At 32.2% G+C, this 19,859-nt stretch overlaps 1 protein-coding gene across 1 annotated transcript in view; it reads left to right on the forward strand.

Annotated features, from left to right (window-relative positions):
- Snoo (Sno oncogene) overlaps window positions 1–19,201 on the forward strand; it is a 144,397-nt gene extending 125,196 nt beyond the window's left edge. The window contains exons 4-6 of the mRNA XM_081736921.1: window positions 2,761–2,914; window positions 9,337–9,608; window positions 12,011–19,201. Of these exons, the coding sequence (XP_081593047.1) occupies window positions 2,761–2,914; window positions 9,337–9,608; window positions 12,011–12,154 (570 nt within the window). The 3' untranslated portion in view covers window positions 12,155–19,201. The remainder of the gene's footprint in view (window positions 1–2,760; window positions 2,915–9,336; window positions 9,609–12,010) is intronic.
- Window positions 19,202–19,859: the final 658 nt, after the last annotated feature.

Below are 19,859 nucleotides of genomic sequence, written 5' to 3' on the forward strand. Positions count from 1 at the left end.
TTATTGAAGCGGGAAACCCTTTTTGAGATGCTGAATCCATATAGAAAACCATCTTGTTACTGTTTTTGTTTTATGGATAGCAATGTTAAACCGGAAATTGTAGGTTTCTACTATTTGATGTTTGAATAGAGGTGAAAGGTGGGAGATGTAACTTCTATAAGTTAGTGCAGCTTTTCTAGAAGAAACTGTGCCAGTACTCACCTTAAATTTGTTATTACAGCAATTTACACATTTTAAATATGGCTCTAGAGTTTCCTGCTTTTGGTAGCAACCGCAGAATGACGACACCAGAGCAACTATTAAGTTCACATATTTGCTAGCAGGGACGAACCCCCCCTCCCCTTCTTCGAAGAGGAAACTCTCTTATTTTATATATAAATAAAAACCATCCCAGTGTTTGGAGCTCTTAAAAGTAGGTCTAAGTAGCAGTATTACAACCCACCCACCGCCTCCCCCCAGAAGTTCGTCCTGGATCCAGCCCTGTTTGCTAGGGTCAAACTGTGTGAGACACAGTCGAACTATCCTGATGCACAAGCAAAGATGACCTAGATGAAGTTTCTGTAAGGTTCATCTGAGAGAATTCCCTTTTACATTCGCAGGAAGATATTGCAGTTGTGTCCAAATTGAGATTAGAGGAAATATGTCCGGGACATTATTTTTCTGGAGATTCTCACGGCAATCATCAACTAGCTACTTCTCTTTCATTTAAGCGGAAATTTGACGGCTGACGTCAGAATCGAAATGAGTGGATTCAAATAGCAGGTGCTGCAAACTATTGATTATATGACCAATGCAAATGCATGTAATATGCTGTTGTTCCAGTCTTCACACCGATTTAAATTGAAAAATTCATTTCATAATTCATTAAGAAACTTAGCTTGCTAGAGAACTTGAAAGAAGCCAGTTAAACTTTAAGCCGGTACTGCGAACCGTTGCGTACCACTAAAAACCCACTGTCTACAAGTATAAGACTTTCCATCAAAGTGACAGAAGTCACACTGGTAAAAAATTAAAGTTTTATCCCTTAAAAGTAAGAGAATAAAGGTTATCTGATACATTAATTTCTATATGCAACAATTGCTGCGTTAAGAAAGTTTTTTTTTTTTTTTTTTTTTTTTTTTTTTTTTTTTAAGTTTCGTGTTTAAAAAAAAACTTCTTTTATGATGTGACTTCGCTCACGAACCATCTCTGCTTCCCATACTTAGCATAGTTTGGGAGTAAAAAAAAAGATAGACACTGTTTTATGTGATTGTGTATTACTCTCGCATAATATATAAATATAACCAGTGGTGCTATTCTAATTTTTTAGCAGCAGAGAGAGAGACGCGGATCCAAGAGGAGTTCTATAGGGACTATAGCCTCCCCTTGAAGCTCAGGTATACACTGAATAAAATGAGTTTCAATCTACTTTCTTTACACTGGATAAAGCGGCAAACTATGGTTTAGCCCCTTTCTTGATTATACTCTGGATTCGCGGCTATAGTGTGTTGAAATTATGTTGCACTTCGAATATCTTGGAAACGAATTATCCTAGATATATGGTTGTCAAAAAGTATTTAAAAGACCTTCATGCAGCAATGGATCGGCAATTGTTAATAATGGTATGTATGAGTTTCAAATATAAATAACCCTCACTGCTTCACTTATATGATCCCAGTTCTCATTCTTGATATCTGAGCATTTAAGATTAACAATAAACGTCCATATCTTCTTCTGAGAGATCGTATTTAACCCTGTAGTTGTAAGAATTTCTAAGAACAAAGACACTTAAAAATACCGTTCCCCCCGTTTTCCATTTAATCTTCGCGTATGTAGGTACAGAGCAAAGTAATGTTCTTCAAATAGGTCAATTGTTTTTGGTTGTGAAAAAAAAAATGTATTCTACAAGCTCTCCCTTCGAGCTGAAATTTACAATGCACACACTTGCTATGCTAATAGAAATACAAAAGATATAGAAATCTTACCTGTATAGTTTATTTTTGATTGCCGAAAATGGGTTCTGCAACGTGAAATTGCCACCGTCCATCTTGTTTTTGATATAAGTTGTTTATAGATCCTGAGCAAACGAAAATTTTATGAAAACAATTGTAAACCAACGATCTGCATGGTTTAATTTTCAAATTCTGAAAATGGGTTCTGCCAAGCTTGGCTTGGTGATGTGTGTGTGTATGCGTTTATGTAGGTTTATTTCGGTATAACAAACGGTTCTGCGAACTCGAAGTATTTTAACAACCACAGAATAGCACCACTGAATATAACTACTTTATTTAGTTAGTTGTTGGTACGGTATGAATGTTGCATGTACACTCATGTCCAAAATTATTGTCGCATATCTATAAATGTGTTGTTGTAAGAATATAATTTGATAACGAATTCGTCCGGTATTTCTTATAATGTTAGTATGTGTATAATCAGCAAAGACATGTATGTGGCAAATTTCATGTCAAAAGAGCGGTAAATAAGAACAATAAAACGAAAATAAAATTTTCTTGTCCATTTAGCAACATTTTGTTTTCCTCATTCTAATTTTCGTATTTGTAATTCTTTTCCTATGAAATTTACCACAAATATTCATTTCCCGATTATACGCATAGTATCAGTATTAAAAGTATCCTGCAAAATCATTATCAAATTATATTCTTACAAGAAGACAGTTATAGATAAGCGACAATCATTTTGGACATGAGTGTACATATTATTTGTTTTGTGTTGCAAGACATAATAGTGCCCTTATATTAACTTGTTATTTTCTTTTTCAAGGCTAAGCCAGAGGTAGTGATTCTCGACGACAAGAAGGTGAATAATTATGACAAGTTGGATGTGCCAAGTGAACCTGGTAAACAGAGTTTCTACAACCCAGAGATTGAACTGTCCACTGATACAGATGAAAGCTCTTCTGATATTGCTGGAGATGGTAAGATACGCTGTTATCACAAGTTTTAATCCTATTTTATATAGGTTCTAATATAATTCCAAGTAACACAACTGTTGTTATTTTGATTAGTTGCATTTACGGGATATAGGGAAAGCAATATCTTAACAGCTTTCCTTGATAGTCTAGTTAATAGCACGTGAGTCTTTGGTACACGGTAACCTAGGTTCCATTCCTGGTGGAAAAACCTTGAAATTTGAACGCATTACGGTGGTTTGAATTCCTCCTTAAACTGTAGATCCACGTCTCATGCAGCCTTGGCGCTGAAAAGGGAAAATACATTCTCTTAACAACCAATTAATAAGTTTACAGTAGGATTGTCCAGACATTTAATAAATCTCAGTATATGAAATACGTCAATTTGTGGAATTTCACAAAGAAAGAAAAAATAAAGGAAAGCTTTCTATATATTGTCTTTTCTTTATTTATTTGTAACTAGCGTCATTACCCGATTCGCTGGGTTAAAATAAGGAAAAATTGGTAATATGTTCCGTTAATCAGTCACTCACTTTTTACAATTACTGAAGCGCTCATTTTCGATCATTTTTACATATCTCCTCCTCACCCAAGTTGCAGGGCTGCGTTTAGATGTGAACGGCATCGGAGGTGTCACTGTTTGTCTCAGCGACCCCGAAAACTATTGATCCGACACTAATATCGATCATTTTTAAATATCTCCCCCTCCTTTCCCTTAAGTTGCACATATATAAAACATCCGAGGACCGAACCTCATCTATGTTGAAAATTTGATCCGAGATCGGTCGGGTGGTTCAAGAGGTATTAAGTCACAAACATAGTAACTTTCATTTTTATATATAGGGATTGAAACACAAAACCCAAATTAATTCCTGAACAAGGTTATCAACAAATTAAAAAAAAAATCATGTTAAGGAATTTTATTGATTAAAAAAAAAAAAAAATACAAAATGTCAGACAGATCTTTCAAATAAACAATTTGATATCATAGCAGCTCGCACAACCTTCTAATTGGCAAGTGCAGCCTTACTTTATCATTGTTTGAACAAGCAGATTACCTCCATTTCAGTGGCGGGTCTTCGCAGAAGTCACATCGGTAAAAATTAAAATTTTATCGCTTCATGCTAAAGTAAGAAAGATTACCTAACGCTATAATTCTTGTATACAACAACTAGGACATAAAGTAAGTTTTCCTCCTGTAGATTATAACGATAAAATTTTAATTTTTACCAACGTTACTTCCTGCAAGAGCTGCCAGTGCTCCGTTCCTTTTTATCGGTCACTGAGCTTTGTGCAGCTTTACCTTTGATATTGATTTCGCAAAAGAACGAAATATTGGTTTTGAAATGCTTTTGCTTATGCTGTACTATGTACAAATTCTATCGTTTGTGGAGGCATTATTGTAAATAACTTTCTCGTACATCAGACATCAATAAATCAATACTACACGTGTTCGGTTAACCTTTGCCCTCTTTCCTGCTTTATTACTATTACTATTGCCGCCAGAATTATTCTTTATAGCAAGAGTGGCAAGCACTTCGGCCGGCGAGTTGTGAGAGGTAGCCCTGTGTTGCCTGTATTTATATTTGTTATTGCCTTTTATCATTTTTGATCTCTGAAATGAAAAGTAGCTCTCAAACTTAAAAAAAAGAGGGTAACCATCTCTGCTTTATAGTATTCTCCTACCTTCTATTAGTTGCAAGGGTAAAATGTTTGGTCTGGAATAGTATTATTTTTCGCCATTAATTTACCTTTTATTTTCGCATCGAGTTTGTTCTTATACGTAATCATTATTACGTTATTATTATTATTATTATTATTATTATTATTATTATTATTATTATTATTATTATTATTATTATAAAAATATTTGAATGAAGGTTGAACAATGCAACTTTTATTATAAGTGTGAATATTGTAAAATAAATTAGTGTGCAGGTGCTGTGCAAAAGACAATATGAAAAATTCTAAAGAATATTCAGTGAATTACAAAATGACATGATTGTAATGTCAAATAGAATAAGTAGATACCTATATTTTGCATCTTTTTTCTTCTTCTTCTTCTTTATTTTAATTCACGGATCTTCACTGAGTCGTTGAAAAAAGTGGATGAATCGTAACTACATATTTCTATTAATAGGAGTATAGTATAGTATAGTATATTTGTTCGCAGTTGCATTCCTGATCGTCCAGTCGCCATCCGATTTCATGATGCATAAGTATGTGTGATATATGCGTCATACAAATTACGGTTACGTTGCGTTCTCATGATTAGTTTGTTTCTGAATTCGCTTATCATAGTTACAGATTACAGATTTACGCCCTTAGACTGTTTTGCAAAATTTGATTCGTATATGTTCTGTTAACCTAGATCCAGAAGAAGGAGGAAGAGTTTGGTTAACGAAATTATTGCTACAAAATCCATAGTGCGAAAAAATACGTGCTTTTTAATAATATATATTCTATAGCTTGATGCGAACACTATAATATTACAAGAGTTTTATGGAAAAAAATATCTCCAAAGATGATACAAATACTAATCAGTGGATCTCATTGAACAAAATGATATGTGTGAATTCAAAACCTCATGCGTAGTTTTCGAGAAAATTTAAAAAATAAATAATTTCTTTGTAAATCTAAAAATTAATACTCTACGAAAACCATATTACTTATTTAGGTGAAAATGCGCGTTATTATGGTGTTCATTGTAACATTAGTAATTCCACAATATTGTTAGCTTATAACGAAAAAAGTCCAAAAATGAGAAATACAAATCTATAGACCTCATTCAGCTGAACAAAAATCCGCAAGTGTAGTTTTCAAGGGCACCGAGAAAAAAGAATAAATATATAATATACCTTTAAACATTACTACTATTTTAATTTTATATTTTAGTCTCACGTTCCACGGTTTTGCCTTTTAGGCTAAAGCACACAATGAGAAATGAATGGTGATAATGAAACGCATGGTAAAAGAAAAATACACAATACCCGTGCTCTGTGCAGGATTCGAACCCGCAACAGACTGGTCGTATAATCGCCAGTCTAATATTGTAGACATCTGGATCATGCCACTTGTCTTCTTCTTCTGATTATTATTATTATTATTATTATTATTATTATTATTATTATTATTATTATTATTATTATTATTATTATTATTATTATTATTATTATTATTATTATTATTATTATTATGAAAGAGACATTAAACATTCGTGTTTCCTTCGCAATTCTCTTCAAACTAATACTGGCAATATTACTTCCGATTTTTACGTCTTATTTTTTTATTTTCAAGATACATGCGAAATATTTTCTCAAAATGATACTTTTCTTTGTGTTTTAAAATAAATTTCCATTACACTATTTTTATTTGTAGTATCTTAAAGTGGACCGTAGGCAGGGTTTTCTTTATGAAAGAAGGAGTGGGAGAGAAGTAGTTTCAAAAGTATCCCAAGCCAGAATAAAATAAAAGAATCTTACTATAAATACTTTTGAAAAAGGTTAAGAGTCTTCATCCCGGCGAAATTAAAATACCGCTAATTTTACAGTAATTATGTGATATCTTCAAATAGATAAAAGATAATCGAAATGTGGAACAAGAGCGCCCTAGACAATATTATTTTACATGAAAAACCGTTATCACGATTCACTTATCTGCTTTCGATTTCGAGCCATTTTGAAAATCGGCATTTATTTTCGCATTTCTAAACAGCTTAAAACGGAAAGCCACTAGGTGACTTGTGATAACGGCACCTCACGCAAAATAATATTGTCTAGGGCGCTCTAGTTCCATATTTCAATTATCTTTTATCTATTTGAAGATATCACATAATTACTGTAAAATTAGTGGTATTTTAATTTCGCTGGGATGGAGACTCGTAATATATTTCAGAATTCAACTCTATGCCCATCATCAGAAAGATAGAAGCAAGACCAATAAAAACATATACGTCAAAATGACATTGAAGTATACATGAAGCAGAGATACAAGAGAGGGCGTAGCTAAAAATAGGAAACTTGAAATGACTGAAACTAACATGTCGTAACCGGCGTGCGTAGAGTGTTACCTGTAAAGCTTCCATTTTACAATCACTTCAGGCATGACGGTCGAAACATGTTATTGAAATGTTTTTAAATTATTCCTTTGTGTCCTTGTTTAACATATCTTAATATAATTATTACTTGTGTGTTTTTAACCTTTCTGTCTTTGACATACAGCTATGACTGAAATATATTGACTGGTAGTTTTATGTGGAAAGCGGATGCAAGAATCTGCTCTTATTCTGTTTTCATAATATTGAAGGTTTCTATCCCTTTTTTTTCTCTCTCTCTTTTGTGCATGTAGTATCAGTTAGGTTTTGTTATTCAAGTGGTTATTAATTGGTGTTCTATCGTCTAAGTACAAGAATTCTACTAGGAACCAAACCTGGTTACTGCACCAAGGAGAAAAAATGATCCTTGGTGACTACGTTAAACTTGGGCAGCTTGTTAGTATAGAAATTGAAAATTTTTCAGTACTATAGAATTATAAAGATTTAACGAAATTGTATGCTGTAAGTATAATTCTCTTGTTTTGGAAATTTAACTTATTCAGTTCACGAAGAAAGATATCGTGCACAAACAGTAAACACTGTATTTCAAGATTATTGTATGTTGTTGATCTGGTTCAATCTAATATAAGTAAAATAAAGAGTGTCTCTTTCTATCTGTCTGTCTGTCTGTGTGCGGCCTGCGGACCAGACGAGTAGACCGAGAGTTACCAAATTTTGATCACGGGTACCTTAGTCCAGGCTCCAGACCAAGACGAAACCTTTTTTTCAACATTCGAACCAGAGGGTTCTCAGGGAAAGGGGGGGGAGGCGTTTACCGGGACATGTAGAAGTAGTAGAAATGACCGATATTAGTGTCGAATTCAAAGTTTTCGCGGTCGCTCAGATCAGTGGTGAAACTCCGATCGCATTACTTGCAACTTCCAAATTCATCCCTTTCGTCTGCGGTCCGGGGGTCACCGGGGGAGGAGAGATATCGAGACATGTAAAAATAATACAAAATGACTAATATTAGTATCAAATCCATATTTTTCGCGGTCGCTGAGATGAATGGTGATACTCCCACAGGCGTTAACTTCCAAATACAGCCCCCATCGGCTGGGGGCCAGAGGCGTTTTTTTTCAAAATCGAATCAGGGGTTTCAGGGAGCGTTTACTGGAATATGTAAAAGTAGTAGAAAATTACCGATATTTTTTTTCTTTCGTTTTTCAGTTTGTTTACGTATATATTCTATCTAACCCATACGAAGAATGGGTATTTCCAGCTGGTATTAGAAGAATTTACAAAAGAAAGAAAGTAATTTTGGTATATTCCTATTGATAATGATGTTTTGTACCCAAATATTGTACAACTTGAATGAAATACACACGAATCTGATGCATAACTATCCGAATCCAAATAAACATCCTGTATTGTTACTGAACTATGAGATTAAAACTAAAGTTTTATTAAAGCAATCTTTTTGAAATATGTTCCAATATTGATCTGGTGCAGGGATATATGACAGCGTTTCTCAAACTTCTATTTTTCAAGTGGGGATCCTATTTATTACTCAGAATTTTCTACTGTCCCCTTCGAAAGCAAATTTATTATTATTATTATTATTATTATTATTATTATTATTATTATTATTATTATTATTATTATTATTATTATTATTATTATTATTATTATTATTATTATTATTATTATTATTATTATTTTGAGTTGTCATTGCAAAAGAGTATTAATTAAAATTTGGGGACACCGTAGTCTAGTGGTTAGAACGTTGGATTTATGTCCACATGGTCCCGGGTTCGATTCCCAGCCGGTGGTTCCCAATTTTCTGCGTTCACCGAGGGTCGTGAGGTGAATTATGGAGTCACGTGAATGAAAGACGTGACGGCCACTATTGGTAAAATTCCCTCTACTTTATATCAGTTTTAATTAAGAAAATACTATATAATCTATTAGCACAGCGTTTCTCAACCCGTGGTACGCGGACCACTGGTGGTACGTGAGCCGCTTTTGGTGGCACATACGGCTTATAGTGGTATCAATAATTAATATAGTTTGGCGGTACGCCTGTGGGAAATTTTGAGAACCCCTGTATTAGAATTTGTATAATATTTATCTTAGTATATCGTATTCATTATTCGTATAATCATACCTGTTTGGTTTTCTTAGCTATAGTGTGTGATTCACTTGAAATTTTTCTGTCATTTTTTGACTCACGGACCACATTTTGAGAAACGCTGATATATATATATATATATATAAATCTGGATTTACATTCAGTCAGAAAGGAGGTTAATATAAATCCTTTTGCCACCTTCCCTCCATGGTTATATAGTGTAGATTTAATTGTCGAAATCTCTTTTTTTTTATATATATATAGGTTCAGATGACTTATCAGTAATGGAACAAGTGGCAGCAATACAGGAAGCTCTAAAAGATGCAACGGAATCTGCTAGGAATCATGTGCTGGACATCGTCGAGAAATTAGTGGCGAGGCTGAAATTCTCCGAGAAAGAAAGAAGAAAAATTTTAGCTGAAAATTATGAGCTGAAACGGTTGCAGCGAGAACAACAGAACGGTTATTCACGAAGAAGGGAGTTGGAAGTGAAAAAGGAAATCGATTCAGATAGCGATTTATGTGAACAAAAAAAGGTATGGCTTTTATTTAAGTAAAATCAGTGGTCGAAGTGAGACGGTATGCGGTGGTATGCCATGCCGCCTCTGGTTTTTCAGTAATGAGGACATACCGTCACTGGTTTTCCAGTGATCAAGACAATATTTAAATATCCGGTATATTGAGTCGAAATCATAATAAAACATACCGCCTCTGCTTTTTTTTCCACTTCGAGCACTGAGTAAAATACTTTTTAGATTCTTTGTGCACGCAACTTTTTTCTCCGAGAAGACACTTTTAGGATAGATTTGAAATAATTAGGAATGGATCTATTTTCTGCACTGATTTTGATGCAATCAAGCTGCAAATGCTAGTGGAATGAGTGGTAATTCCTTAAATTACCCTTTTCAGATCTGTTGTTTATTGAATTCTACATGCGTATGCCTTTTTCTTTTTAAATAGCTGCCACTTTAAAAAAGTGAAAAATAAAAATCTCTATTCAGTAGCGATATAGTCTTATATTTAAATAGGATTATCTCAAACAACGATATTTGGTCTTCTATTGTTCTTATGTTTTGGATAATTGTTTTTTGTGTTTGATAAGTCTATTAGGTGTATCTCTTCTTTCTCTGGGCTTATTACTGTAATGTCCGGATGGTTAGTATTTTTCTGTTCCATTAGAGTTTATATTTGTCTTTCTAGCATGGTCTGTGGTTGATATTTGTAATACGGTACTTCTTTTGTTATTATTTTCGGATTCATTCTGATCTCATGATGGCTTTTGACACGCTCTCATGTCTTTTCTCCTATTTAGTTTCTATCGTCAACACGCATCTACTTGTAAAATGTGCTATTTCTGGATATATTTGACATTTGCATTTGTTTTCTTGTGAAAAATGAAATTTTTTAGTTTTACGCCCCACTCTTATGCCGGTTAGGCTAAAGGAGACGGTGATTATGATAAATGAATGAAATGGTGGAATGCAGAAAGTGGAAGGAAACGGGAGAACCCCCAGAAAACCACGAACACGGTGTTTGTCCACCACAAAGTCCACATGGCGCGAGCTGGGATCGAACCAGAGACCCCAAGCACCGGAGGTGAACGCTCTACCAGTGAACCTCCCCCCCCCCCCTTGTTATCTTGTGTTATGACATTTTGTATATAATTGGAATATAAATGTGGTGTAAAAATAATTAACATACGGCGAGATAAATAGTTGTTAGGGTTGGATGCTTTAGATGATTAAGTCGAGGTCCAATTAATAACAAAATAAAGTTACACGATTTACCGCGGACCGTGTATTTTAACACTCTTGGGGCTGACCAGATGGCGCATATTTAAATATATTATTGGTCAATGCATTGGCTTAGGTATTTCATTCCACTCAAAACTTAAAGGCCATTTACGCTATAGGTATATTACCCGAATAGAGTAAACGTAAGGAAGTACTAGAAATAAAAGGCTGAAGTGGAGGAATAGATTGTGAATAGAAATTGAAAATATCACATATAAGCAAACTGGGTAGTTCTGGATTATTTATATGGATGGTCACTCCCACAAATGAAATATTTTTTCTCCGATATGCAGATCGACTTCTTGTAGTGAAAGATTGCTCTTAATCAAAGTATCTAGCTCATCACTTTTCTCAGTATTCTAAGTGAGGGCCAAAACTTCTATCCCTATCGGTAATCAAACATATTTAACTACTTAAAAAACTAAACTGACGTATGATTACAAATATCCATTTGAACTAACCTTCGTATACGTTTATCATTTAATAATTGCCGAAATTTTCAACAGTAACTCTCATCTTCCTCAGCAGTGTTTCCTTAACTCGTTCGCTGTCTCTTGACGCCATATGGCGTCATTCATACCTATTGCTGTGTGCCATTGACGCCATTTAGCGTCAAGAGGTAATTCTCATTGTAGACATTCTCTGTAAAGTAGCACGCAGGTATAGAGCTTTTATACTCTAGTGGCATACAGTGTTCGCCTGGTCATTTTATGTAGTGTACTTGGTTTCCGCTAGATGTAGCTCGTTCGTTGCTAAAGTGTAAGTGATACATTGGGTTGGGGTACTTAAATCAAGGTGGCAGCGAAAGAGTTAAAGCAGTATTTGAAACTTCAACTCATACGGCATCAACTGTTATGGTATAGAAGTGTCGAGCAAAATTTTTTGTTTGATACTTAACGATTGGGGCTGTAAGATATGAGTTAAAGTTTGCAATAGTGCTTTGAGAAAACGTTGCTGAGGGAGATAAAAGTTGCCATTGAAAATTTCGGCAGTTATTATAACATATACAAAATGAGTCAATATTGATGTTTGAAATGGAATAATAATGGGTTCTTTTTAATATAAACATGCTTGCTAGTGAATAAATTAATTTTCAAAAAGTTATTAAGGCTGGTAACGATGGTTTTTGTTTCCTTTTTTTACAGGAAGTTCATATCTACGAGGAAAAGTTACTATCTAAGGAGATTATCAACTCTGGTCAAGTGAAGCTAATGAAGGAATGCAGCCCAGTGTCAGTGATAACGTCCCCGTTGATTATTAAGACAGAACCAATAGCTACCATGGAGTGAGAAGATGAAGAAAGATGCATTCTTGGCTGAAGACAATGAAAAAAGCCTTAGAAAAAAATTTGGAAGCTTTTTTTTTCCTAAAGAGGACTGTAACTTCATATTCATTTTGCTCACTTAGTAAAAACCCGAGCCAGTGTAAAAAAGAAAAAAAAAGTGTAATGAGGTCAAAGTTTTTTTTTTGTTTTGTTTTTATTATCGCTTTTGTGTTTTACTTTGTATTGCCAGACATTACTGCCTGTTTGTAAAGAAGAAAAAGTTCTGGAGAATGTTGTATACTGTATAGGGTTGTAATTATAGTGTAAGGATTTTTTTTTTTAAATAATAATGCAAGGAGTATTGTGGAATTTGTAAACAACCGGGTCGATTTAACGAGGATGAAAAAAAAAATGCAGTGCCTATCGTTAATATACTTAACATAACTTCCTAGAAGCTTTGTTGTTGTGGTAGTAGAAAGTTTAGAATACCACTGGCAAATATTTTTATCAATAATAATTATTATTATTATCATCAGAGTACAAACAGGGTGCTGTATTTTTCTTCTTCAGCACAGTAGCTGTTTCCATTTGCAGACGTACACTTATATAAAATCTTTTAAATAGTGTAATGTATTAATGTCCCATTATCGTTTTAACTCTCACTACAGGAATTGATAATCCCTAAATGTGTAGAGAAACGATAACAGCTTGCCTATAGTGAAGCTAAGGGACTTCTTCTTAAAAGTGTGACAATTTTTTTTAATTATTATTATTATTACAAAAATAGAAAATTAACTTTTGTGATCTCACTTCTCCAAATGGTAAGCTAAGCTCTACGATACAAACGATACGGTGACTATGAAAAAATAAAATAAAGAAACGGGTACAACTGTTAGTTATGGTGCTAAAACGGAAGAAATAATTAAAAAAAAAAAAAAAAGCTAGAGTAATAAAAGCAGAGGAAATAGCATTGTGAACATTATGCAGTGGAGTAGTTACGGAGAAAATTTCATTTACCAGTACTTTTTTTTTAAAAAAAAAATAGTACATAAATTAGCAGTTTTTTTGCTTGTATATAACTATAATCTTCATATATATATATATAATATATATTTATGTGCCAACATCGCTTTTTTTAAAAGAAAAAGATAAAGGAAAGAAACAAAACAATCCTTTATTTAGTTATTATTATTTATGTAGTATTCGCTGAAGAACTTTTGTCTTTACGTTGTCCCCCTTTTCTTAATTATAGTTTTAAAAAAAATCATGATTGTACGGGAAAGGTTACAATATTTTCCGGCAGCTGTTTTTTTTTTTTTTTCTTTTATTCCTGGTGTGTTGATGTGTAGTTTCCTTGAATACTTAAAAAAAAAAGGAATTTGGGAGATCACATTTAAGTAAAAAGAAAAGAAAATGAAATAAAAATATTCATATTTATAAATGTTCATATGCATATATGTATGTATGTATGTATTGAAAATGAGTGCAAGTGTGTACATACTTTTTTATTTGTCATTTTTTTAAATTGCAGTTGTGATTTCAGTTAGTTAGTTAGTATTTTTTCTCTCTCTCGATAATTTCTGAAATTTGAATATAGTTTTTCCTCTCCTTTGTAATGTTACACTATGTACATTTGTAAGTGTGTGTGTTTGTATGTGCGTGTGCACGGATGTATGTACATTTGAGTATGTAATAACGTGTAAATATACATAATAAGGAATATTTCTGCGTTTTGGGTGTGTGTGTGTGCTTGTAAGAAATGAGTGATTTTCTGTACCTGAGAGATTCATGTTATTGCCATTGTTATAATGTATAAAATTAAACGTATATCCATATATATACGGTAGATCTCTGATCAAAATGCTGAAAATAGTAAAGTGATATATAACAGCTGCAATGACATGTAAGGAAAGAAACAAACAAACAAAAGGATTGGGATGGACATTTTTTCAATATTGGAGAGTTGTCTTTTTCTTTGGCTAAACATATTTCTTTTTCTTTTAACGGATGCTTTTTTTTTTTTATTATTGTCTTATAGAAATATAATATAAATACAGGATTTCCCCCACCCCCAAAACGTGGCCATTCCAGATTTGGAAGATATTAATAGTTTTTTTTTTCTTTCTTCAGAAAACTGGGCACAAGCTAGTTAAATTCGTACGCTACTAGTATATTAAAATGTGAGCCCTATATAACATAGCCTACATATGTATACAAAATAAATACATACGATTAAAATAAACAAAAAGTGTTAGAAAACTTTTTATCTGTATATAATGTACATAGCCATGATATCAAGGAGATGTATAAAAAAAGAATTTGGTTTAAGCCCGCTGCCAGTTTTTCACTGCCACTAGTGCTCATTTAAAACTTTCAGAGCGGAAAGTGGTTTTTGGAGAGTAACATTAATAAATGTTTTATCATCAAATCTGTATATTTCCATTCCTAAGTGTTGTTATTAACATTATTATTATTATTATTGCTATTATTATAATCATAATGATGGAAAATAATCCTTTCCGAAATGGACAAATAAAATAGACATGAGGCAGTTGTTTTTTTCTCTCCTTTATATCAAACTTTTATATACAGGAAATTGAGGGAAAGTCATTACTGATGCTCCTGTATGAAATAGAATTATATATATATATAAAAAAATATATATAAAAATATATATATATACAAAGAGTAGATTTTGTTATTGTTTTCATGTATGTTAAACTATATTCATGCCAATCTCGTGAACGAACTGTCCTCCAGCAAAGTACCTGATGTTTCCTGCGTTAGTACCATGTTTTAGTACTGTTGACGAGGGTATTTGGAGATATCCTAGCGGTTAAAAAAATATACTTCAATACTTTTTTTCTAATTTTTCTTTTTTCCTTTTCCCGTCTTGGTAGAGGCGATATTCAAACAGCATCATATAATAAAGCAATAACTAAGTAACTGAATGATATATATATATATATATTTCTTAACGCAATTCACAGATATGATCATTGTTTCAGTTGTTACTTTTTTTTTTTTGTCATTTGTTGCTGGTTATTAATTGACTGTGAGCAGTAAGGTTTATACGTAAAATACATCAATAAAACATGAATTATTAACAAAATGCCCCGTACCTGTAAGCCTTCTCTCCAAACATTAAAGTAACGTAGTTGTACTAAAGGTACTAAGTACTTCATACATCGGTAAATCAAAATGAAGATTTTGTTACTTTTTTTTCTTTCTTATTTTGAAGTCGTATAATTGATTTTTTCCATAATACTTTAATAGAAAATATGGGCAGTATTCAGTAACAATGTGTTATTATGGGTATAGAACTAAATTTTACCTTAACCAGACATTAGGAAAGATTTTAAGTTTGTTGAAAGTGTGCGCATTTCGTTGACAGCCGGGAACTTCTTACTGTTATCGTATATAGAAATTGTCAAAGCAAAATTTGGACATTTAATTTTGTTTTACTAAAATTTTTTGTGTGTTCATGTGTTATCTTCATAGTAATAATAAAAGAAAGGTTAGTTTTACATTTTTATTGTGCTTATGTATCTGCGTCCATCTGATATGAACTCAAGGCATTTAGAAACAGAGTTGGACAAAAGTAATTTGCAATAAAGTGTAAGTATTGACAAAGAGCCGAAAATAGAAAAATTATGGATAGCAAAGTGACGTTATGATGGAGAACAGGAACGTACAGCTCTCTATGCGACAAACCTTGCGTTTTAATGTATACACTGAAGTAGAGAGAGTTTAATATACATTATATCACTTTTTATTTATTTATTTTTTTTTTTTAATGATCATAGTTACCTAATTCACTGCAATAGTAGCTTCCAAAATGTGTCTATCTTATCATATATTTGTTTATTATTATTATTTCTCCACCTCCTTAATCGTGATGGACATAAGTGTTTGACGATTACATAATTGGGTTCCAATATAATAGTATCTGAGACGAAAATATTTAACGATGAAAGATAAGGATATTTTGTTAGACTAATCTATGCTGGTCGTTGACTAATGGAGATTTGAGAAGAATAACAATGAGATTTGATAACACTGGGAACAAGATTTTTAATTTACACAAAGATTTAAGTAGATTACTGCTTGATATTACATTAAGTTAAACTTATGAAAGGATGCTAGGTTGTAGGTTGAAGGTTGTAGGATAAAGAGTGCCTTCTAATGATAAAAATAAAAGCGGAAAGAGCACCCAACTAAACTAAGGACTTAATCTGCCTTCAAGTTGACTTGTTCATTTAAACTGTGTAGACGTTTTCTCCCTTCATTAAGTATTTTGATCATTTTTTTTTCCTTCTAAATCAATTCGAAAAATTTTATGAGTTAGAGAGCATAATGTTATTCTAAATTGTGGGAATTTATATTAAAGCAAGGCCTAATTATGCGTTTTTATCGTATTCTTGATTTTATCCTACTTAAAATGAAAATTACTTTTTTTTTTTTTTTCTAATTAAAAATGTAGAATTTTGATAGGATAACTTAAAAAGAGATGGATTATTTTGAAATCAAATGTCAACTTGGTACCTCAAACTGAACGTTTTGAGATCACTTTTCCTCATCTACTTCAGAGGACTAATCAAGCAAGGTATTCTGTATTTTCCATCGTCTAGTCTAAATAATACTGGCTTAAAAAGCATTGCTTACTAGTCACCCATCCTTACATTTTCGAACCATTATAATGGGCTACATAATAAAATATGATAATTGATTGCTATTCAGATTCTTATTTGAGGCGGAAAAGATTGTTAACAAAGAAAGAAAGAAAAAAATGTCAATTATTCGTAATCAAAGAGTGTATGTCGAAAGGAAGAGAGACAAAAGGTGGCAAATTATAACATGAGATGCACACTGTAGATAATGTTAAATTACTAATACAACCTTTAAGAGTTAGTAACATACGTGTATGCATCTGTCCAAATATTTATTATGTAAAACGTACCTTACAAAGGTGATGCTTATAAACTTATTTTGCATAAACTCGGTGTGTAAAAAAAAAAAAAAAAAAAAAAAAAAAAAAGGAAATGTAGTGAGATTGATTTCCAGCAACAGATTGTATATGTAACGAAACAAAAGTATATCGTTGGCATTTAAGGAAAATCAATCATAATTATGAAACGTTTCTAATTCTAGTTAAGTTTTCACTTCGCTAACGGTTTCATCATAATTCGGTTTGCTATTTTCTTTTTTAATAAGAAAAATCGGGAAAATAAATCCTAGGTCATGAAATAAAAAATAAATTTGATTTTCTTTTTTTTTTTTTTAAATGACTATATGTAATACTGCTGTGTGTTTGTTTCATAAGTATTGCACCACAGAGCAAGAGAAATGGGTTGGTGTGTCCTGTATAGATTGTAGTTTAAAAGGTATGACCGCTTGTTTAGTTCTTTTTATTATTATTATTTAAAAAAAAAATGTGCTGAAAATGCAGCTTTAATTGATTTTGAAATTGCTTAGCACATGTATTGATTTGAAGTTATATATAGGTTAAATAGTTTTGCAAGAATGAAGGCTCTATATATATATATATGTATATGTATGTGTGTATATAAAACTAAAGAAAGAAATATAGCAAATTTATTTTTATATTGTACCTCAAGTACTAGGATATAGATTTTTTTGGTTGAGTTTCCCAGAGGTTTCATTTTTTTAATGTAGCTTTTTTTTTGCTAAAGTGAGGTGCAAAAAACAAAATTATAAAAAAAATGTGTAATTCTACCAATTGAATCTGTATATATATATATATACTCTATTATTAGAATAATAATAATTATTATTAATGGTGAGTATACCATTAAAGTTGAAGTGTTGTATTTATAAAGTACAAATGCACGTTTCGTTTGCGTGCTCTTTTCTCTTTGTGTGTGTTTTTTAAAAATCTTTCTCCTTCTTAAGTTACAAACAGACCCATTTGTTATTATACCGCTCATTGTTGTGTCACTAAACTTTAGGAAGTTAGTTATTTATTGCTTTTTATTACTTATATTGACTACATTTCAGCTTCTTTCGCCATTTCCAACTTGCTCTTCTTTGGTCACAACTTAATTTTGCTTTAATGTGCTCTATTTTGTTTCTGTTCATTTGTAATTTACACAAGGAGAAACTTTCTAAGAGTAAAATATTTTTTATTTAATTCAGAAGATGGATGGTCTGGCATGAATAAGAATAGATAAGTAATGGTTTGGGAAAATTGCAGGTCTTTTTTTTTTATCTTGTGAGGAATATCACCAATCAAGAAAATTTGTAAATATAATTACTAGTCTGTTTTTTCTGTTTAGACAAGAAAGAGTAATGAAAATTTTAAATAAATAAAAATATGTATAAATAAAAAAAAAATCAATTGACCTATCTTGTTAACAGTCCCAGTGGAATTTTACACAGTGAAAAATAAAATGTAAAAGAACAAAAAAATAAAGTCATGTTGGTTTTCTTCTACTGTTGTTCCCTTTTTTTTTAAGTTAATGTGAAAGAACTGTGTGTATATGAGAGAGAGAAAGCGCGGTGTTTATCAATTTCATATATTTTCTTTAAAGGGGGTTTCTTCTTTGTGCTGGTCAGAACATTTGCCAGAGGTATTTTGAAACATAAACAAAACTATTAAAATATAATGTTATTACAAAATAAATACTGTTCTGTAAAAGGAATTTGATTCTGAAGTTAATTATATCCACCTCCCTTTCTCCTTATTGTTATTTTTATTTATTACTATTTTTTAAACCTTTATTCATGATCATTCTGATAATTTGCAACACTTAATAGTTCCATGTATGAATATATAAAAAAAAAATAAAATAAAATTTTTTATAAGATTTCCCACTCATGAAACTTCAGAACCAATTTCCGAGGTACTGTTTATATACATTTTGTATGTAATACTCCATTATTCATGTTTACGAAATGCAAGCAATCCTTAAAATAAGGAAAGCAGAGAAAGAATTTGTGTTTGATGCATAGGACGTATTGCTCTCAACAACAAGTGATTTCAATGAGCATTCGTGTCGAGTGAAAAAGAAAAATGTTATTAAATAAAATTGGTCTAAGTCACACGTGATAATGCATTTTTATTTTTTTGTGATGTTTCGTCTTTGTCTTCGTCTTCGTGTTTGGTCTTTTTCTTCGTTTTAAGTTTCCCGACAGCATTCGTAAACAATAAAATTATGAAATCATATAAGCCAATCGAAAAAAATAACGAAACAATTTTACTTTTCTAAATTTCTAAGACTAGTATTTCGGTATGTGTTGGATTGGTGCGATTGAAATATCCATTTTCAGATCTGGTGGAAAACCACCCTCTGTAACAATACAAAGGGTGTTTACTTTTATGATATCACAGACTTTATACAAATTAACAAACAGCCAGTCAGTCAGGAGGCAATATGAACTTCTTATAATGAAGGTGGAAGGACCTCGGAAAAGTGTTTGTGTAATTGGAGGCAAGTTAGACTTAACAAGATACCACTGTTGTTCGGCTTCTCTTCGCAATCAGCAAGTTAAGCATACAAGATACCACTGTTGTTTGACTGGGTTCGTAAGTGCCACATGAATTGACACTAGTGAAGTATTGTCGTCCGGAGGTGCCGAGTTCTTTGAATGAACGGAATAACCGGAAAAGTTTTCGTGCATCTGATTGTCACTTCAGATGAAAACTGAATCTTCCATGACGATAATAAACAGTCAGGATAGTATTTGGACAGTAATCAACATTCAGAACA

This window comes from Thermobia domestica, chromosome 13 (genome assembly GCF_964235325.1).
Source record: "Thermobia domestica chromosome 13, izTheDome1.hap1.1, whole genome shotgun sequence".
NCBI lineage: Eukaryota > Metazoa > Arthropoda > Insecta > Zygentoma > Lepismatidae > Thermobia > Thermobia domestica.